Source organism: Aedes aegypti, chromosome 1 (genome assembly GCF_002204515.2).
Source record: "Aedes aegypti strain LVP_AGWG chromosome 1, AaegL5.0 Primary Assembly, whole genome shotgun sequence".
Classification (NCBI taxonomy): Eukaryota; Metazoa; Arthropoda; class Insecta; order Diptera; family Culicidae; genus Aedes; species Aedes aegypti.
Window position 1 is genome coordinate 123662498 of NC_035107.1, and position 23703 is coordinate 123686200.

The 23703-nt window shown below is 35.1% G+C and overlaps 1 protein-coding gene across 7 annotated transcripts in view; it reads right to left on the reverse strand.

Moving 5' to 3' along the window:
• The window catches only part of LOC5566946 (active breakpoint cluster region-related protein), a 154015-nt gene that overhangs the window by 99447 nt on the left and 30865 nt on the right, over positions 1-23703 (reverse strand). Inside the window, exons 1-2 of one of the 7 annotated variants that reach the window (XM_021847102.1) lie at positions 14573-14696; positions 7195-7869 (exon numbers count right to left, since the gene is read on the reverse strand). The exons of 3 other annotated variants lie outside the window; for them this stretch is intronic. In XM_021847102.1, coding sequence (XP_021702794.1) covers positions 7195-7245 — 51 coding nt within the window. In that variant the 5' untranslated portion in view covers positions 7246-7869; positions 14573-14696. Of the gene's footprint in view, positions 1-7194; positions 7870-14143; positions 14697-23703 lie in introns of those variants that run through there. 3 more of the 7 variants (XM_021847094.1, XM_021847092.1, XM_021847107.1) reach the window with 3 other exon arrangements.

A 23703-nucleotide genomic window follows, 5' to 3' on the forward strand; every position in this document is an offset into this window, starting at 1 on the left:
GGTTTTAAAATTGGAACAACCTTAGCATTTTTCCATTTGTCAGGAAAATATGCTAATTGAAAACATTTGTTAAATATATCAACTAAAAATGATAAGCTACTTTCTGGAAAATTCCATCATCGCCAGGAGCTTTCATGTTTTTGAATTTTTTAATAATAGTTCTCACTTCTTCCAAATCAGTCTCCCAGGCATTTTCGAAAACGTTCTCTTGATTGAGAATATTTTCGAACTCCTGAGTAACTTCATTTTCAATTGGACTAGTAAGTCCTAAATTAAAATTGTGCGCACTTTCAAACTGCATAGCAAGTTTTTGAGCTTTTTCGCAATTAGTTAGTAATAATTTGTTTTCCTCTTTCAATGCCGGTATTGGCTTCTGAGGTTTTTTCAAGATTTTAGATAATTTCCAAAAGGGCTTAGAGCCAGGGTCCAATTGAGAAATTTTATTTTCAAAATTTTTGTTTCTTAAATGTGCAAAACGTTTCTTGATTTCTTTCTGCAAATCCTGCCATATAATTTTCATAGCAGGATCGCGAGTGCGTTGAAATTGCCTTCTCCTCACGTTTTTAAGACGGATCAAGAGTTTAAGATCATCGTCTATAATCACGGATTCAAATTTTACTTCACATTTTGGAATTGCAATGCTCCGGGCTTCAACAATGGAATTTGTTAAAGTTTCAAGAGCATTGTTAATATCAAGTTTAGTTTCTAAAGAAATGTTAACATCAAGATTGGAGTCAACATACGTTTTATATATATTCCAGTCGGCTCGTAAATAATTGAAAGTGGAGCTGATAGGATTGAGAATCGCTTCTTGGGATATTTGAAATGTAACAGGGACATGATCAGAATCAAAATCAGCATGAGTAATCAGTTGGCTACAAAGATGACTAGAGTCGGTTAAGACCAAATCAATCGTAGATGGATTTCTAGAAGAGGAAAAACATGTGGGGCTATCAGGGTATTGAATTAAGAAATATCCTGAAGAGCACTCATCAAATAAAATTCTGCCGTTGGAATTACTTTGAGAATTATTCCACGACCGATGTTTGGCATTAAAGTCACCAATGACAAAAAATTTTGACTTATTGCGAGTCAATTTACGCAAGTCAGTTTGGAGCAAATTAACTTGCTGCCCAGAGCATTGAAAAGGCAAATAGGCAGCTATGAAAGTATATTTACCAAACTGTGTTTCAACAGAAACACCTAAAGTTTCAAAAACTTTAGTTTCAAATGATGAAAACTGTTGATGTTTTATACGCCTATGAATGATGATTGCAACTCCCCCACATGCCCCATCAAGTCGATCATTACGATAAACAAAAAAGTTAGGATCTCTTTTGAGTTTAGATCCAGGTTTTAAATACGTTTCGGTAATAACTGCTATATGCACGTTATTAACCGTAAGAAAATTAAACAGCTCATCCTCTTTACCATTCAGAGAACGAGCATTCCAATTTAAAATATTTAAATTATTATTTGGATCCATTAGAAAAACGTAATCCAATAACAATTTGATTTGTAAATTTTACACCTACTTGAACTGCTTCAGTCATAGTGGTGGCTTTGAACATTGCATCAATCATTAGATTCAATTGTTCAGTTAGAAAATTAAAATCAGAGGCAGACATGTCATGTGATTTCCCATTGGAATATCCGGTAGACGAAGAAGCGGAGTTACCTATGGCGGTAGGGTTTTTTCCATTTGATTTGAAACAAGTGGAATGGGTACCCATGGATCGAACAGGGGAGGAGTTCGAATTTCCTGCTACGATATCGGCAAAGGATTTACCGTGGGTAGATACATTCGAAATAGAAAGATTCGAACGGCTACCCGACGGATTAAAATTAGTTTGTGAATGAGCATGATTATGATCTTCCTGATGGGTATGATTCATGATCAAGCGATCGTTAACAGAAAAATGAGCATTGTTCGATACTCTACCAGGCAAATTCCGGAAACGACCGTTATCATAACGGATAATATCTTTCATCTGCCTGGCACAAGCCTCAATGACCTTTTTGCGTGAAGGACAATTCCAAAAGTTGGACTTATGGTTAGCCCCGCAATTACAACATATGAATTTGGTGGTATCTTCCTTCACTGGACAGACGTCTTTGGCGTGAGAAGAACCTCCGCAAATCATGCATTTAGCATCCATGCGACAATTTTTTGTACCATGACCCCACTTTTGGCACCGACGGCACTGAGTGGGGTTCTGGTAATTTCCTCCAGGTTTCTGGAAATGTTCCCATGTCACACGGACATCAAACAAAAGTTTTGCTTTTTCTAAAGCTTTAATATTATTTAGTTCTTTTTTGTTAAAGTGAACTAAATAAAATTCTTGAGAAAGCCCTTTCCGAACAATGCCAGATTGGGTTCTCTTTTTCATAATGATTACTTGGACTGAGGAAAATCCAAGTAAATCATTTATTCCATTTTTGATCTCTTCAGGTGATTTATAGTCACTTGAGAGACCTTTCAAGACAACTTTGAACAAACGTTCAGTTTTGTCGTCATAAGTAAAAAATTTGTGCTTCTTCTCTTCAAGATGTTTGAGAAGAAGCTCACGATCTTTAAGAGTTTCCGGCAAAACGCGACAGTCTCCTTACTTTGCGATTTGGAAGGAAACCTTGATTCCCCTAATGGAGTTCAAGATCTCCTGCCTAAATCCCCCAAATTCGGAACAACTGACCACGATAGGCGGCACTCTTTGCTTCCTCACTTGAATCAAAGAGCCTGGGCTAGAGGCTGCTTCGATTTGGTGTTCGGAAAATTTGTCTAGAGCATCGAACTGATTGCTCATTTCGATACAATTATTCATTTCACCCTTGGAAGAAAGTTCGCATTCCGGAGAAACGTCCTTTCTTCCATTCTTGCCACGTGTAGTGACAGTTTTAAAACCCACTTTTTTGGAAGGAAGTAGTGAATTCAGAGATTCACCCTTCCTTTTGTTTGTTGTTGATACCATGTTTAATTAATAAACGAAAGAAGACGTGACCTTCGAAAGGTTTTTTCCCAAGACGGTGTCCAAGAAGGATTACCACCGCTAGCTTTCGCCAACGGGTCCAAACAAGGATCGTAAAGGGAACAATAGTAGAAAAATAGTACTGAAAAGTACTGTTTTAGTAGCACTGAAAAGTACCGTTTTTAATTTTAGCACTGAAAAGTACTGTTTTTGTAGCACTGAAAAGTACTGTTTTATTGCTTTAGGTAGTTTTTAAGAAAACTTCCAAGAGCAGAGAGAATTCGTGTACGCACAGCACGAAGGTACGATGCGCATTGTATTAAAACAGTTAATTTCACACAGAATTTGAGGTTTGTCTCCCCATACAAATGTTCATAATTTTCTATTGAAAATCTGCATACTATATTTATTTAGCACCGAAGCACAGATTGCAAATTCTACTATAATTGATCGGCAAAAAATATAAATTTGAACTTTTTGCAGTTGCTAGAGACATGTGTATAGAGATTGTTATGTCTTCGCGTCTTTCACGTTTTCAAGCAAAGTTTGGTCATTTTATATGCATACTGAGGACATTCGAAAACATGAATGTTGCGATGATAAAGGTGTTGGTTGCAAAATTCATATGGGACTTCGTCTTGCCATCAAGTAGGCTGTTGTAAAACAATATATAATCCCCCATACAAAAAGACACATTAGTGGCCTCCCGTTTTCCCGATTATTCCGGAGTCTTTTCCAAACTTTTTCATCACACAGTCACTTCGCATCACTTGACGAGTGCAACCTTTAAAAACTTCCGTTCATCCATTCTCAAGTCATTTCGTGGCATACAAACTCCACTCCATTTTTATTAGATTAGATTAATTAATAATATTAATCCTATTTTTCTACAGAGTGTCCCAGAAAGTATGGGCACGACTTTTCCATACTCCCATTTCGAGACTAATTCAGATAAAAATCTGATTTTAACACATTTTATTCTTTTATTTATCAAGAGTAAATTTTGATTTTTTAACGATTTTTTTTTCACTACCTGTTTGTTGATGGTGTTACATTTTTGGAAGCTCTTCTTATCAGTTTTGCACAAATTGCATTATTTCTGAGCGACTTGTAAATTTGTACTGAGTCATAAAGTACGTACAATAAAAATCTGAAAAAATATATTTATCCCAAATCCAAGTCCGTGTACATCCAATAAAACATGTAAAAACCTGAAATTTGTGTTGCCTACTCAAATGTATAGATATTTGACATAAGTAAATTTGAAATGAAATAATTGTATTTATCTTGAAAATACATGAAAAGATAGGATTTCGTGAAGTTATCGTATGTGGAGAGAAAAACTTGCGGTTTTTTAGAATTTTACCATTTTTTTTCAAATGTTTTCTAGCAAAGACAAATAAAATTTTAAGCAAAAATTCTTTTGGAACGTCTTAGACACAATGTACTTGAACTCACCACATCGAAGGATTTTGATAAAAACATTTATTACTAGTTGAGTTCCAACAAAACACAAAAATATGGTCTGTGCTGGCTAGATAAGAATTGATTTTCAAAAATCAAAAATTTTTATGTTAATTTTATATTTTCAAATAAAATTTTCACAGGCAGCAAGTGGAAAATAGACTGAGGCAAACAAGTGTGTTTCACCTGCTATGTGTGACTTTACCCAGACCTGTTCGAATTCTTTAAAATTATGTGTGTTGATTACTTCAGAATTAAAATCAGCTCAAAGAGCAACTCCCCCGCCTGATTTTCTTCCGGACTCTGAAAAATTCCGGTCGCCTCTGAATACGTTGAAGCCGCTTCCAAAGACTTCTTCGTTTTTTACGCTTTCATCCCAGCTTGTTTCAGCTGCTAGAATAACCAAAAATGATGAGCTTAAAATGTTTTTACAAATTTCCTTCATTTTTGCTGGGCTTTTCATGCGATTGAAATTTTGACAGTATATCAAGACGTCAGAAAAAATTCGAAGAAGATGATCGGGATCCGTTGGCAATCCTTCCGACGTATGGACCATCCTAATGCTAGTTGGTGTGTTGCCATCAATGCAGATATTCGCAGGCTGGTCCTTCATGTATGCCAGAAACAGTCGGACGATCTTCATGATGTTGTGATCACGAAATCTTGCTTTTAGGAACCAGCCATCACCCTGCGCAGATTGCTAAGTTAGACGAACGATAGGAGGTCTCATCGGGTCTAATTCGTATTGGCTAACCGGATTTGGCAGTTGTTGTTGCTGTTGCTGTTAAAGATGGTCAAGCTGCACGCTCAAAAAAGAGTTCTGGAAAACGTGAACTGTCAAAAATACACCATGAACTACCATCATGTTTAGTATACACGCTCAAAAAAGCGTTCTGGAAAACGTGAACTGTCAAAAATACACCGTGAACTACCATGATTGGTCTCGTATACATGATCTAGTTCACGGTGTATTTTTGCTTGTTGACGAGTTCACGCCTGCTGTTCACGGATACGAGAACGGATTTTTTTCTGTGTAAACATGATCTAGTTCACGGTGTTGCTTGTTGACGAGTTCACGTCTGCTGCTTTTTATAAAAGTGAAGTGTTAAAGTTCAATTAGTAGTTTTAGATTTTAATTTGTTCATCGTGCAATAAAGCAGAAAATATTCTTCAACACTACAAAAATTTAGCATAATTATCAAAACGCTGTCGTTGGCTCAGGAAGATGTCATTTGTATAAAAATATAAGTTAGCACCTTCTCTGGGAACTATTTTGTAAGAAAATCGATATGCGTTGCTATTATTTCGAACACACTGCATAGAGCCAAAAAACAAACTTTCAACTGTTTTCTTGTGTATAGACAAGTCTCGAAGATGGATTTAATAGGTTTGAGGGTTTCAGACCTGCACTTTTTTCAAATAATACGTTTTCTGTTGGAATTTTGAAATCGTTTTTAGGTTCATGAAAACATAATTTTTAACATAACTGATATTTTTCGAATAACCAGTAACAAATGGGAGGGTTTTAAAACTTATTTTTTTCTAATGCAATAAATATGTGGGGACGGACCTGGTGTGGTGGTTAGAACACTCGCCTCTCACGCCGAGGACCTGGGATCGAATCCCATCCCCGACATAGTCACTTATGACGTAAAAAGTTATAGTGACGACTTCCTTCGGAAGGGAAGTAAAGCCGTTGGTCCCGAGATGAACTAGCCCAGGGCTAAAAATCTCGTTAATAAAGTCAAACCAACCAACCAATAAATATGTTTAGGGAACTTATGAGCGGTTTCTTCACCACCGCTTAGGCCTTAAGCCTGGTTTAATCATATGGGTAAACGTAGTTTACGGCTTGAATGAATGTGAAAAAATTGGCCCTTATTGATATTTCTTAAACCGTATCTAATATTGAAGGTTTGTTAGAAATTTCAGTACAAAAACAATTATTGAAAAAACATCTAGAATGTTGCTAATTACTTTTCGATACAGTCCCTCTAGAAAAATATTCCTAGTCATTTATTAGACACAGCAATGCTGTCAATCAAAAATTTCGTAAATCATAAACTTTTTTGAGATAAATTGTATGGCGTAAGATCGAACCTTCCAACGACAAAGTTTATGGTAAGATTGCACTCAGTTACAATTTTGTTTGAGATATAGATACGTAGTTGGCTGATCACAGACGGAAGCACACCCGGTATGTTTTATGTTTTACCTTTTCCTGTTTCACACACAATCTAGCTCAACTTTCGAGCATTCTTCGAGGCAATAGGCAAGATTCTGCACATGCTTGCACCATTAATGTACCGTGTATAATGACACTTTCGAAGTTGTTAGAGACTGTAACTCTTAGATGTGTATATTTCAGAAGGTTCAGTTATAGTAGGATGTTTATTTATTTATCTACTCTATGTCGTCGAGTGCATTTCAGAGGCAATTCGAAAGTTTTCTTTTAGCTCGCATGCATGAATGAAGAGGAGGCAGTCAAAGAATAAAAAAATATTGTGTGACGGCATTACTTGCTACCGCGTATAATGCGTTGAAATTCAATCATCCAAGGGAAGTTGCTGTTTTTAGCTTGTTTATTAAAAATCTGGTTTTGTTTGACAGAAACGCCAACACCGTAAACCAAATGAATGTTTACTCAAAATCTAGTGATCTGAAAATGACAAGATATGTAACGTTATATATTGAAAGTACAATGCTTGTATTTATGTTTCTATGGAGCGCTGAAATAAAAATCGGATTGATTTTCGTATCTTACCCTGTTGGTCCATATTTTGATTTTCTCGGAGATTTTATTGGAGGACTTCATTTAGTATTTTACGAGCAGCTGATATGCTCTGTCTTCTATATTTGCTACCGGTTCGTAAACACAATCGTCAGCTTCAGTAGGTCAAACCGCTGGAAAACTTTCGACGTACTGTTCTATGTATGGTTTGGATGATGAACACTTTGCACATATACAACTCAGCCTTTTCTCGGCTGAACACTTCTCGTATGTATGTAGAGTTTGCCGTGCAGATAATTGAATAAATGAGGAGACCGCAAACAAATCAAGCAATGAGTAAAGTTGCAAGCTAATCACACCTTTTCTTCCACGTCTGCTTTTCTTTAGTTCGTTCACTATCTGCTGTATCGCTACGTCTTCTTTTTTTGTCGTATGAGTTAAGTTTAGTCCCATACAACGCCGCACAATTCTCGCTCAATTGGTTTTGATTATTTTTCACTTTTCATAGAGGATTGTACTGCGAATCTTCACAGCGCATTTATCGTATCGTTCGTATACAGATGGGTTTCATGTGTTAATGATGATCGATAAATAAGTTTGAATGGAACACACACAAGCAACCACACCCAATAAGTATACATCAGCTGAGCGCAATCATTAAGTCGAGGTTTTTTCAATGCAACCCGATCACTGAGTTACATGCACCAGCTAAGAAGGCATGAAAGATTTTTTTATTATTGTTTTGACCGTAAAACTCGAATGAACAATTTTTGACTCCAGCGGGGAACAAATTTTATTGAAATTGAGAGAAAATTCGAGCCACCAACGCACGCACTATCGAAAAGCTAACGACGCGTAGGAATGTACAAAACTTTCGAAGCGCTCAGCTTAAACTTGGAAACCGAAAATATCTTAAATTATTGCTAATTCCACATGTTTCGACGTTCGCCGTAGGTTTGTTTGGACCGCAGATAATACCTTCACGGCTACTGTATATGTATTCAATGTACAAACGAAGACGGTCGATGATAGAGAACTGATAACGGTATTAACACAAGCGGATGAAGTTGCTCGCGGGCAGATAAAACGGTGCTCTTTCTCTCTCGCGCTTCGTGTGACTAAAGCTGCCGTTGAAAGTATAGCGAGTATGTATCATCTTCAGAGCAGGTGACGTGATAGAAGGGAAAACGCAATTTTGTTGTTTTTCAAGAATATTTTGAAAAGTTTGCTATCAAAATGAAACTCTTGGAAGTAATAATAAAAATTTTGACTTTGACTTCTTTTCATTTGAGTGACGTTTAGTCTAACTCCAAATGACCAGCAGTAAGGGTTCGTAAGGTACAGTGGGGGAAGTGTATCAGTGGGGTAAGTGGATCATTTGTCATTATTAAGCATAAATCCTTGAATATGTTGAATGTTTTCGCACCATCGCTTCGTTTTAGGTTATATTATCACGCCCACACTGATACTATTGCAAAACTGGTACTACACGTACACTAACACAAACAAACTTGTTAGCTGCAAAAATTAATTAATTTTAAAATTGTTTTCCATCAATCAAAAATTTATTGTATCTCTGTCTATAATCGAAAACTATTACTTTTTTCGACACATGGTGAGCATTTCAGTTCTAATTGAATGAATCACAATGAGAAATATGTGATTTTTATGAATAAATACAGATTTATTATACATGGTACACTTACCCCTTCTTTTTACTGGGGTGGGGTAAGTGGATCAAGTATTATTTTCATTTATTGGCCGACTGCTTACAAGAATTTTAATAAGTTTTAATATCCGCAAATATTGTTTTCCTTTAACTTTTTTCATTCCCAGCTAGAATTTGTCCATGAAATGAAATTAACCATAGAAATTATGATTAACCTAAAAGTTTGTTTAACCTTTCTTGTATAAAAAAAAAAAAATTCCAAATTCCCACGGAACTTTTCGTGATTTATCTAAGCTGAGTTGCAAAAGTGCAATATATTCTAATTTCCAATTGAAATCATATTATCGTACCTTATTTGACAATATAAATTGTTCTAGACAGTTGATACAAATATATTGATAAATAGAATAGAAGGATTTCAGTTCGTTATTCAAAAGTAAATGTAACTAATATTTTTAAACTATGAGTGTTCTTCGAAAACATCGTTAGGAAAAATTCTACAATACTTCTGTATAACTTATGTGTATAAATGGATGAATTTTCGCCAAATTATTCTAGTTACAATTTTTTTTTGTTCGAATTAGTGTGAATTAATGTACACAAATTTTTCATTATATTTTGATTAAATAAAGATATATTTTAACTTTAAAGTTTTTAAATGTAACATTACAAGCACTAGCAATAACAAGAACGAGAGTAATATCATTCTTGCTAAACATAATTACACCGCATTTGTTTGAGAACAGATTTTTTTTTATTGGTGATCCAATAACCCCACCACGGTGGGGCAAGTGGATCATTTGGCGCAAATTTTGAAGTCTCTCATACTCAGTACATAACAATCAGAAAAATCGAAATAAATGACGATTTGAAGTATATTAGTCCCTCATTTGTTATTCACAGAAAAAAGTTAGAATTACATAATTCACGTTAGCTGTGCATTACAATGAAGTTGACTATTAATTTTTCTGTATCCACTTACCCCACGGTACCTTACAGATATGTTTTCCTTTTGAATGTAGTACGCACAGTCAAACAACGTTTTCCACAAAAAAACATTTCGATGTATAATAATATATACTAATGCAATAGAATTTCTGAATGAATACTATAATTGGTCATCCAGACAGATTGCGACAAGGGTTTTTAATGATTCCAGGAAAAAGTACTTTAAGCATTCGAAACAACAAAATATTTTTTGTATCTATTTGATGGCACATCTGTATCCAAATTACACAGAAAGCATCTAAATGTATTAAGTAGAGTAAAGTGGGGCAAAAGTTCGAGTGGGGTAAGAGTTTCTTTTTTAGATTTCTAGCTCAATTCAAAACAAATCTTAATCACGGAAAAAATTGCAAATTTTCTAAAATCCACATATTATCTTCAAATTTAGTTAAATTTGTCTGGTCGTGTGAAAACTGCCACTATATTACAATATCCCGGTTTAGGGCAATTTTTAATGTAAATTTAGTGTGTATTTTTCGGCAAACTCAAGTGTACGGCTGGTGTAAAGTATGCCTGTCATAAAAGGATCGATATTTTGTGTTTTAACCAGCGAACTTTTGCCTCGCACTAGATTCGAACTCTTACCCCACCGGTGGGGCAAAAGTTCGTTTAAAACAATCAATTTTGAAACTGTTACTACTAAAAATGGGTAAATATTTTGACACAAGTTTGTTCAGCAAAATTATAGCCAATATGTTGAAGTTTCACTGTATGGTATTTGTTTTGTTTTAACTGCTATTGTTTTCATGGAAACTTTGATCATACCACTAAGGTCGAACTTTTGCCCCACCTTACTCTAATAGTTCGGGCTGACTGAACACAGACTAAATGCCTTTCAAAATATACACTTGAATAATTACTTACTGGAGCAACCAGCGAGAAAATACATATTTCTGTTATTATAAATAAGCTCCTGAAAATTCTGTAGGAACTCATTTTAAGCACTCTATGACACTACTCCGAACGCCACTACCCCGAATGTCATTACCCCGAACGCCATTACCCCGAATGGATTATTGAGACTAATTCTAATTAGAAGGTGGGGAGAAAATTGTAGGATTCCTAATGAGTATTTAATGCATGCGTTATACTTTGCACAGGAGAAATTCAATATTGTAAATTTTGTCAAGCTTCAACATACAAGTTTGTTGATATATTAAACAAAAACTACTATTTCTTAAAATGTATACTGTGATTAAATATATGCAATAATATGTTACCTAACACATGAATTATAAATTTTAGTAATATCAGCGTTATTAGCTGAAATATTTCATAATCATATTTTTACCTTTTGACCCAATCTCACCCCCCAGACCCATTGTTACCCCCATCGACGGTATTTTTAGATGACGGCTACTAGCATTGAGATTTTCTAAAAGATTTTGATTCCCAAACGATGGTAATAGAAGAACGTCACGATATTATCGCTGCAAGTGTTGTTCTATGGAGCCCGTTTAATGACCAACCTTATAGACAATCGATCCGCAGTGGCATAGAAACGCTAATACACTTGTACATGTTAGAAAAACCGCGGCCTCTGATCACCGTTACAGTAAATACTTTTGTTAGTTTGTGGGATCAATCATTTGAATTGATAAACATTACACACGAAATGTTTCAATTTTTGCCGCTCAAATGTTCTTACTTTCGAGGCTCGTTTTAATAAACATTTCCCATAGATATCTATGCAAATTTATAATGCCCAACTTCCTTATACGTCTGTTTTGTTGTTTAACGATGTCAATTGAAGTTTTGACTTTTCTATATATGATTTTCACGAGCTGTCCGGAATTCGGATAGAAGTGTCCGGAATATGAGGCAAAAGTAAGCAAGCGTCCGGAATAAGAATCATGAAAAGTCCACACATTTCTATTTATTTAAAATTATTCATGTTGTGGAATCAAAATCTTCACTCACCATTCGAAAGTTAAGTGCTTTGAAGGCTCAATAACGTGGAGAAATCATACAGAATGATTTTTTTTATATGCTTTCTAACCAGTCGTATTTCACTGCGGTAAGTGTCCGTAATATAAATCAAAACGGTAGTTGTTTTGTTGACATTTATTTTGTTACCATCACCACGGCGCTCTTGGATATTGAATTTCAAAAATCTGAAATGTTTCATTTGCGGTTGAGGCGTTGACGTGAAATGTTTGAAATTACCAACTTTACACGATTTACGAGGGAACTTACGCTATTAAGCGAATACCCTTAAAATCAGTTCGATTCAAGGGATCATCGATTTAGCCAAGAAAACCAACTTTTACTGTGGTTCTCTAACTCGATATCCTGATACGGAATAGTATATCGAGTTAGAGAAAGTTGACTGTACCAGTATGTTCAGTTTCATTATTACAAAACTTGAATTTTCAAAAGCACCTGTTAGAAAGATAGGCACTAGATGATATCGCTAGAATTATTAGTAATATTGTCTGTTTTAATTCCTGCTTTGTTTTGAGATTTGAAATTTTTGATTTTCTTTGTTTCGCATTTGGTCGGTCACTCCGGACTAGATGATATTTTGGCCTCGTTAACTATTATGATCTTCCCACTGCAATTTTGATACACATGTTTCATCCCTACTGGGCTTGTAGTACCTACTGTGATGGTTTAATTTGAACAACACTTAATGTATAAGGAATCAATAATTTCAGAATCATAAAAAAAAACAAAAAAGAACTACAAATATATTTGTAATCATAAAATTTAAAATGAGATCATCTTCTTCTTCTTCTTCTTTTCTGGCGTTACGTCCCCACTGGGACAGAGCCTGCTTCTCAGCTGTTCTTATGAGCACTTCCACAGTTATCAACTGAGAGCTTACTATGCCAATGACCATTTTTGCATGCGTATATCGTGTGGCAGGTACGAAGATACTCTATGCCCTGGGAAGTCGAGAAAATTTCCAACCCGTAAAGATCCTCGACCGGTGGGATTCGAACCCACGACCCTCAGCTTGGTCTTGCAGAATAGCTGCGGGTTTACCGCTACGGCTATCTGGGCCCCTTGAAATGAGATCAGTAGCTTTCAAAAAAACCCACTGCCGAAGTGAATCAAAAGTGCTAAGAATAGGATCCGGCTTCCTACCACACAGTGGACCTTCAACATGTTGGCTACAATCTTACTGAATAAACTTGTGTCAAAATATTTACGCATGTGTAGTTATAAAAGTTTGAAAATTGATTGTCTTAAACGAAAAATTCGCTGACTAAACACAAAATATCGATTTTGGTCCAAGAATCTCGCTGTAAAATGATGTTTGCAGAAAAATACACACCAAATTTGGGGCAGAAGTTTGCCCAAAACAGGGATAATTGTAATATACTAAAAAAACAGTTTTTTGCATAACTAGGGTAAAATGTGAAATATTGGAGACTTTTTTCACACGATTACCCATATTTAGCAAAGGTACTATTTAGGGTTAGGCAATTTACAAGTTTTTTTCTCGAGATACTATGGGGCTCGAACTTTTGGCCCACTATGAGTCAAAATTTGGTTTCCAAACATTCATGCAAAAACCAATACATTTAAAACAATCCTTACGATAAACCTGGCCAAGTCTTACGTGAAAATGATCAACATTTCATCTATTTTGTTCCGTGTAATTGCAAATTAGAAATTTTCACGTCTAAAAACAAAAAATCGCTAAAACTTTCCAAAATCTCAATCGATTTTCATGATATTTGGAGTGAAAGTCCCTTACTTTAATACTGTTAACCATCATAACATTAATCACTTGTTTTGAATTGAGCTAGAAATTTTGAAAATAAATGTTTGCCCCACTTTACTCTATTCAAAACTTCAACTACGTTTATTTTGAATGATTTCACATGGTGCTTAACTTTTGAACAGGTGCATCCAATAATTTGAAATTGTGTGATAATGAAAAAGCATGTTTGTAGTTCTCCGTTAAAATTTCATGCAGATTGCTCATAGGGAAACAAAGTTACAGCTTGCTAAAGATGAGCATTTTATATGAAAATCGGTTTATCCTGCCCACAACTGTATATTATATTCCATCGATGTAGATTCAAGATAACACAATCATCAGCAAAAAGGGTGTTTGATTTTCCGTGGTGAAATTTCAAAACTCCTGGTCATTCAGGTATCAAATAGTGATCCGATTTTCAAAAAAAAACTCCAACCGTGTGGTGTTCAACGATTGAGTCATCACTGTTGTGAAAGCTTGAAGTTTTCGGTTTCACTTTTCATTTTCGGTGCACTATCTACGCGTCGCTGCGCATCGTGATTGAGCCGAATTTTCCTCACATTTCAATAGTGATGTGCTCTCGTTTTTTTCCGTACACTTTCATAACGCTTTCGATACGGTGTAATTTTCTTCAGCTTCTATATTGAAGACTTCACCGAGCCTTGGGTTTCACTATCAAAAGAACTGCACGAAGCACTGCGCGATCACATCCGTTGTAAGCTTCTGGAATTGATTCTCGGTCTTCACGAAACACTTGCAAGCTTCTACGCAATCGAACCGTATCCGCCCTAACAGACTCACTGAACGTGTGATAAGAATTTATAAAATTTGCAACAGGTTTTACGCGATTCAACAAAACACAATTCAGTGAACCCTTTTTTCTACATGGAACACCTGTCACTTGGAAGGTGGTGATAACTTATTAAGCAGTCCCACACATACAAACGCACTTTCACGTTACTTCACCGTCACTATTTGTTAGACCGTTAGAACTATTTATAATTTATTCCGATGGATTATCGCACTTAGTCGAAGATAATAATCGTTCTCACAAGCTTCCGAAGGGGAGATCTGTCACTGAAAACCGACACCGGCGACAGGTTCAAACTCAACTGAAATTGAACATTGGAATGGTCGTAGTGCACGGTGCAACTGAACTGTTCGATAGCCGTAGAGGTGAATTGAAACATCGCGAACGCGGTAGCACAACATAGCGGAGGAATGTGTGTAGCTGGGGGGTTCCCAACTTATTATGGCTCGCAGCCCACGGTTTAGAAAAATCATATCAAAAATTGCACCATAGATTTTCGGGAATCATTGATGATTGTTGCATCAAATTCAGGTCACAATTTCGAAGTAATGAAAACCAGTTGGTTTGTCACTGACAAAGCTGAAAACGTATCAACAAACCTTCAGTATGTAAGCGGATATTGTGATAGGGGAAGACGGGGTAAGGGCGGTCTAAGCAATTTAATTCATATGTCAAAATCAAGAATCATTAAATCCTTTCTCGACGCAGCATGTTGTTTTTTAAAGCCTTAGGCATGATCAAAAAATATCAAAGGTGTTGTATTTCTAAAAAATAATATATTTCTTGATGCTTGAAAAAGTGATGTCTTATCACGATTATTTTTAGCGACGGGGTAAAACCGCCCACCCACGGGGTAAAAGCGACCACCACGATTTTTGTATACAATTTTGCGAAAAATATATCAGTTCCCTGTGATTCTAAAATATATAGTGTTTTATGAATTCTACATTGATTAACGGAGATATTGAACTATTTTTAGAGTTAATTAACTTAAAAAACTTAGATATGTAGGGGGAGATCCCCCAGTACCGGACAGCACCCAATACCGGACAAAGTCAAAAAATTGAGAAATCATGGTCCAATCAAGATGGTGTATTAGAAGGAAAGAAAGCTATTATGGAGACTAATGTTTGCGTAGAATAACACATCCTTGAAATATGCATGCCTTTTTAAAAAAGTAGAAAAGTTTGAAAATCTTAAAAAAATTGACGTATCGCCTTAATATTGAGCCTCTTTAGTAATTATTTTGAATATGAAAAAATACTTTGGATCACGCAAGCATGTTCGAAAATAATCCTAATTTGATAGTATAAATGTATTTTGTACTATAATTGAACCAAATACGGACAAATTACAATTTTGGGTTAAGCACCTCCTGTCCCCCCGTTTCGGACAGCTTGATTTGTTATATGTTATCTTTGTAATTATTGCACCAGTGTCTCAAAATACATTCATTTTTCATGGATTCCGTCGATCATGGTATCAAACATGCGATAAAATTAAGAAGAATGAACATTCAGAACAACATCGTAAAATGTGCTATTTTTCATCATATATGAAAGAGGATTTTGATGGACATCTTGTAAACTAAGAAAAACTCAAATTGTTCTTGTAAATGTTGCAAATGCAATGAATTGGCAATTGTATACTATTCCCATAGTAAACACATTCAATGATGTTCAAATTTACAGAATTCGACGCATTGTCAGATCGTGTCCGGTATTGGGTGCCACGTTTCAAGATCGATCAATTTGGTACTAAAATACATCATCAAAATGCAATGTCAAAATTCATATTTATATTTTCAAATTTATTTTTATACACTATAAAAATGATAATATTTATCATAAATGGGTAACACGAGCTCATAATACCAATATTTTTCGAATTATGAATTTAGTGGCTTAAGTGTCCGGTACTGGGGGATCTCCCCCTACTTATCATCATCTTGAAAAACCCATACTTTGAAAAAAAAAAAAAAAAATTTGGTATTGTATTTTCATTTGGTTTGTATTTTTAACAAAATTGATTTCAATTTACTCGAATAGTAATGTACAACGTAGTTACATCTTTCAGGGGTGGCGGTCTTACCCCATCAACAGTGGTCGGTTTTACCCCGCTTTCGCAATTTTCACAACTATGGCCTTATTTCAAAGCTAAATATTTACAACTTATATTTCACTTCACTGAAGCATATTTCACATTTTTGTTAAAGCATGGACGAATAATTTGTTATGTTTTTACAACAAAATTCCTCCCGAAATCCTTAAGTGAGTATCTGTTAAATTTAGATCAAATTCTATATTGACGAGCAGAACTTTGATTTTGATATTTGTTTTGAAAAAAATTATGTAAATATTACCCTAAATGGTTCGTAATGTCAAAAAATATATGGAAAGTTCTTGGTGAACTTTTAAGAAAACCGCCATTTTCATGCCAAACTGAAGGTGGTCCCACTTACCCCGGCGGGCGCTCTTACCCCGTCTTCTCCTATTTTCAATATCAATAATGAACATGAGGAGTAAGTTTCATTACTTTGTAATTGAGAGCCGAAAAGCCTACATGGTTGCAAAAACAATTGAAGGGTTACTTAGCATTGTCAAAGCTGCACTGCTGTATGATGGATTACGAGACCTGTATGTGATTAGCAAGGATAAGTGTGATCCTTCCGAGAACCTCCGGACACAGAAGATGTCGAAGTTCGCCTGGAAGTTGTCAATTTGGCAAGTGATTTGTACCTAATTGTGGAACGCAGAGTACACCTTTCGTTACTGCAAGTACCATGAATTGACAGGTGTATTTGGAAGAGTGTCTCCAAAAGCAGCTTCTCCCTTTCCTGAAGGCTCACGATGATTCGACGATATTTTGGCCAGATTTGGCATCACGTTACTACAGGAAGAACGTGTTGGAGTGATACAAGGCGAATAATGTCGATTTCGTGCCAAAAGATCTTAACCCCTCAAACAATCCGAAACTGTGCCCAATACAAAATACTGGGCCAATATAAAGGATCATCTTCGTAAATGACCTAAAGTGGTGAAGAATGTTGAAAAAAAAACTCGCATAATTTTACTGAACGACATATGTATCAATGACAGATTCTCTCTTCTCTTATGGTTGTTGACACCAAAACTAACTTGAATTGTCCTTTTTTACTTTTTTTTATTAAAAATTTCATGATAATCGGCTAAAAACTCGAATTTTGAGAATTAATTTTGTGTGCGCGGATAATGAATGACTTTTCAAATAGTCAAGCACTGCATGAAAGTGCTCATAATAAAAGTAGTTTTGACCTAAACAATTTTCTTCAGTAACAATTTTAATTAAAAAATTGGCTTGTTTATACATTTTTAGCTTGGGTGTCAATACAAATTTTAACCTCAAAATTCAGCAGGGACTGAAATTATTGAACATACAGTCGACTTTCCACAACCCGATATTATTTATCTCAATATACTCATGGTTACGTTTACGTTTACGCTTCCTCCAAATTTACATACATCGTGCTCACATGAAATGTAAATTTCTCTCCATAACTCGATATCTATTTTAAAATCATTATTATTTGTGGGAACTTGGTCTAATTCTTGTTTGGAAGCGAATAAATACTTGGAGTAAAAGTTGAAAAGCATAAAAATAAAAAACATGTCAGTAAAAATAATTGTTTGACCATTTCGAAAAAAAGTTTTCAAATAATAGTTCATAAAATACTATCAACAAAATAATATTGTTTTCTTACAGAAGTAATTACACATATAATTACTTGAATAATTGGAAATACAGAAATTTGTTCCTTCGATTTTTTTTTGTGTTGGTATATTTTATAACTTGATAATTCAATAAGTCGATGGTCCCTTGAATATCAAGTTATGGAGAGTCGACTGTACTATCATTTTGAATGATTTCATCTACAGCTTAAATTTAGACAAGTGTTTCGAAAAAAAAATCTTTTTCTCGATAATGGAATTAAGACTACTTGAAGTTCTCTGTCAAATTTCCACGTCGATTACTCATACGGAATCAAAGCCAAAGTTGAGCATTTTGTATGAAAATCGGCTTTCACTACTATTTTTGTGCACACAACTGTACGTTATACATGTGGATTTTTCCGGACGTAATGTCAAGAAGAAGAAAAATATCAATCAATTTAAGAACTACTAGGAAGCATTCGATTAGAATAGCATCAGATATAACGTTGAGAGTCACTGGTGTTGCTATTTGCAGCGGGGTATTGTAGGTGTGGAAAAGAGCTGGAGTGATATCGAGCTTATTTTTCCTATACACATATTTTGTATTGCAGAGCCCCCGTTCGTGGGGTGGTGTTTGTGAAAAGTGCGGCGAGTAAGGTTCATCATCATCGTCATCACCATCGTTGCAGCAGCATTTTGCGCACCCGTTACAAAAGGCAGCACATACATTTCCTCTTGGTAGTTTATTAGAGCCAGACAATCGGTCGGTAAGTACGCAGTTATTATTGTATATGCACGCGGAAGGCTCTTGGCATGCGCTCGTCTAACAGGGTTACTTCAGAAAAGGGGGTTACTTTACACTTTAGTAATATAACAATCAAAAATATTGACCAAGTCGGTTAAGGGGGTGAGGAGTAATGTGAAGGCCCGAGACGAAGGACTTTAAATTTCAACCAAGAAATTCATTAAAAATACCTTCAGGATTTCTTTCATACCGTCAAGCTACCATTCACCGTGCATTTAAGAAAAATTTGCACTTCAATAAATTGTATAACTTTTCCAAATAATTTGATGCGTACTAGAATACCACTACGTAGCGTGCAATTATATAATAATTCAGGAAAAAATATAAAACTAGTGTTGGATAACAAAAAACACTCTAAAAATATGTTTGAAAATGTCATGTTAAGGTCGCCTCGTACCGTTCTATGTCACCATTTACCGTGCACGCTAGTGCACCATTCACCGTGCATATAGTTTTCGTCATGATTTAATTTTGTATCTTGCAGAAACGTTGATAATGGAGCAACTATGTTGATATTAGTGTGCGCACTCATTTTTAAGAGTATTAAAATCTTCATTTATAATAAAAACCATAAAAAGTTTAAAAATTTACTAAATAAATATTTTTTTATTAAAATCGTTAAAGGAAGGTTTGACTGTATTGTCCAAACCATTTCATATTTCTTCAAACACTCAATATGAAGTTTTTTAATCACGACATTACAATAAATCTAATATTACCGAATAATTTCAAGCTTTTTACAGTAATGCACGGTAATGGGAACCATACATATTGAAAAGGGTCCATTTACCGTGCATTTGGGTTTTAACTGAAACACAATAAAAAATTATAAATTGCATAAAATTTCATTGCTCATACGAAGAAATACATCTAACTAGTAGTATCCACAGTGTGAACTTGTTGAAATTTTGAAAAATTTCGTACACTAACGTTAAAATGAAAAATTGTAATTTTTGGCGTTTCTACTAAGAGTGTTGAAAAATCTCATTATCAAACAGAATTCACATGATTTTGACTACATAAACTAGGTTTTTCAAAATGCTTTGTGACAAAAACTACTTCATTTTATCAGTTTTATCTTATTTTGCTGACAAAAGAATAATTTGTGAAAATTGTATGAATATTCTGTAGGAATTTGTATATGTGCACGGTGAATGGAGCCCGCACGGTGACTGGTGACTTACGGTATATTTGTTTTAGCAAAAATTTTGAGATTTTTTATAGAAATTTTTGAAATAATCCGGAGAAAATTTCTGAAAAAAAAATCCTGAAATAAGCTCAGGGATGCTTGTGTAAATCTAACCCTTGATAAGCTCCTACAAGGATCTCTGAACAAATTCCTGGGCCTGAGGAAGTCTTAGAGGTTCTGCTATATAAATTTTCAAGATAATGGAAAAAAAAATCAATCGAGCTTCCGGATAATGTTCTACAGGGTCTTCTGAAGGAATTCCTTGAAAAACATCGAACGGTCTCACTGAAGATTTTTTATAGAAATTATCGGAGGAATTAATGGAATAATTACTGTAGTATTAACTGGTGTGAAACCGTAAATGAGCTTTCAAAGAATTCATGGAGATTTTACTTCAAAAACTTTTGGATAAATATTTAGAAGAGCTGTGTGAGTAATCTTAGACGAAATGTTGGGGAAATTTCTTAAGATATTTATGGGATAGCTTCATGAAAAATCTTATTAAGGGATTCCAAGTAGAGAACCTGTCAAATTACCTCGGAATCAATGGAAAACTTTAAAAGCAATTCCTGGGCGTAACCGTGGAAGATTTTTTAAGAAATTCATATGAAAATACCTGGAAGAAAAACTGAAAAATCGGAATTCTTGTAGGTTTTGTTTTGTTTGGAAAAAAATCTCCTTACGATTTTTTTTTCCAAAATTCTGAAAAAAAGCCTTCTGAATTGTCTTGAAAAAAAAAACTGTATGAATTTTTGGAAGATCTCTTAGAATAACAAATAGAGATATCGGTGGAAGAATTAATGAAAAATATCAGAAAGAAATCTTGGTATAGGTTCTGGGAAAATTTTAATAGTAATCCCGGTGAAAATCACTAGAGTTAGAACGGTGGAAGTCTCACGGATTTCTTTCCTCTAAGCATCCCTTGTAAAATCGCTGGAAGAATTTCTAGGAGAAACCTGCTACTATACCTGTGTACAAAGTGTCCGGGCTTATTTTTCAAAAGTGTTCGAAACAAAAAGTTCGCAATACACCACAAAAACCAATTATCGTAAAACAATTTTTACCTATTTATCTTGTCACTCAAATATGCCTACTAATTGCCCTACATTTCACTAGAACAAATCAAAACTACAATTTAAACTTAAAAGATCTCAGGGCCCAGATAACCGTAGCGGTAAACGCGCAGCTATTCAGCATGACCATGCTGAGGGTCGTGGGTTCGAATCCTATTGGTGAAGGATGTTTTCGTAAAGGAAATTTTCTCGATTTCCAGGGCATAGAGTATCTTCCTATCATGTGGCAGATATATACATGCAAAAATGGTCATTCGGCAAAGAAAGCTCTCAGTTAATAACTGTGGAAGTGCTCATAAGAACACTAATCTGAAAAGCAGGCTTTGTCCCAGTTGGGACGTAACGCCAAAAAGAATAAGAATCTCTATTATTATGTAAAGAATTAATGATATTTTCTCAAAAAAAAAAAAAATGGTGAATGTACACCAAGTCATGAAAACCAGAAATTAGTGTCACTCGGCTAAAGGAATGTCAAGGTTAAAAATAACATTTGTTGTGTTTTGGCCCTATTCAAAATACACATTTTCCCGGTATGTTTTACAATTTCCCGATTATATCCCGTATTTTTCTCGGTCATTTGGAATTTCCAAGTTCTCCTGCTTTCCTGAATGAATGGACATGAATGGTTTTAGTATGACCACAGATAAAAATGTTTACATTTAAACTAATATCTAGATGTTCCTGCAAAATTTTAGAAAGTAAAATGGAACTTGGCTAAAATGAATGTCGACCACAGTAAATGTCCTAATTCTTCAGGTATAAGTATTTACGACGACTCACCAGTATTCCCCAATTTTTCCCGGTAGTTTCAAATTCTTTAGCTTTTTGTAAAACTCATGTTCTAAAAACAATCATACAGAAATATTTTGAAAATAAAACAGCATTTAGTGTTTTAAACAAGTATCATTATAGTATAGAATATCCAGCAAAACAACCTAAAACGCTATGTACACACACATGACGCAAAAGGGTTGCAATTTTATTTGTCGTTTCTAATGATCCGGAACGAACGGTTTTAATGAGATTAGTGGATGAGTGATTACGTAGCATCGCATAGTTTTCTCTCGCCGAAAAAGAGAGAAGGGTTGGAAAATCTGCTTCCTAATAAATGTTTGTCTACACCCGCGAGGCAAACCGAGCTGCAAAAGAGGCCATCATACGTAGCGAATGAGTTCCCCTATGGCAGGGCATCATATTTCCCTTCGCCGGTCGTGCAAGCGGGCAACTTCCTGCCCAGCCTAGTCATACCCGGCCGACATCACAGAGGTCCAGATTTTCAACCAGCTGGCAAAACCCCAATTTCCAAATCATCCACAGTATCAGATAGTAAGAATCATATACGAAAAGAAAATTTTTTATCATTATTTTCGAGCTTTGATCGTGCTTCGAAATCAAATGAGAACGAATTCTGCAATACCTGGAGTTATTGTTATAGGGTTGTCAAACAATTAAAAGACAGCTTCTTCATACCGTACAAATCGTTCCCCGCACCGCTGGAGACACGGTGATATCTAGCTCGAACGAGCCTTCAAGGAATCGATTAGAGAAGAATGTTCTTGCCTAAGTACATGTATGTGAAATGTATGAAAAACATTTTTTTTTAGAATTTTGTCCATGAGAATCAAAACCGAGTGTACAATACTAAATCATGTTCCAAAACACTTTTCATGATTAATAATAGTAAAATATTATTTATTAATTCAGATTTTTTTTAAATCTGGACCACCGTGCGACAGTTACAGTGTGACGGGATTTAGTTTAGGAGTAAAAGAACGCATATTACCTTGATGTGGGTTTGTGCCGTGGCTCGGTCAAAGTGATAAGATAAAAAAGTAAACTCTGGGCATACACGTCACTTACACAAATACGCCAAGGTATGGGGAATTATAGTGAATTTTACGTTTTCAGTTGGTATATGAGTTGATAAATATCACGTGTACCAATCGGGTTTTCAATCTTATTCCACACGAAGATTAAGAACAATCGTGTCTGTGTTTGAAAATACAAAGCTGGAACGATGCGATCTACTGAAAAGTTTTAAAGAATAAGTGGTTTAAATCAGGCATTGCAATCTCATCTGATGAACGAGATCATCTTCGGATAATGGAAAGATATTATCTACAATCCAAGAGCGCTCTGAAATAATATCATATATCAATCTTGATCATCAAAAGATAACCTTGGCAGTTGTTTTGTGGTTTGCTTCAATCTACCTTTTTAATTTATTTTTACGCTTATTTTGATATTGCCTTCCTTTACAGAGTTAACAACGATGGATTTGAGAGCAATTTTTCGAAATCTTTTTGTTTTCCCAACAACTGTGATCTTCGAATATACCGTCCTATGTGGCATTCAATAATGGCGAGAAATATTTTTTTGAATATTGGTTCCAAGCAATGAAAATTGAAATTTATGAATAACACGAGCACTTTTCTTGTACCACAATATCGGGCTTGTATTATTTTTATAATAAAATAACAGTATTTCCATGAACAAAACTCATAATGTTACGCCTCAGAGTGACCGGGAAGTTCCTTTTCAATTCGTTTAGTAAATATATTGTCCTCTTGTTCACTTAAGGTGAAGATG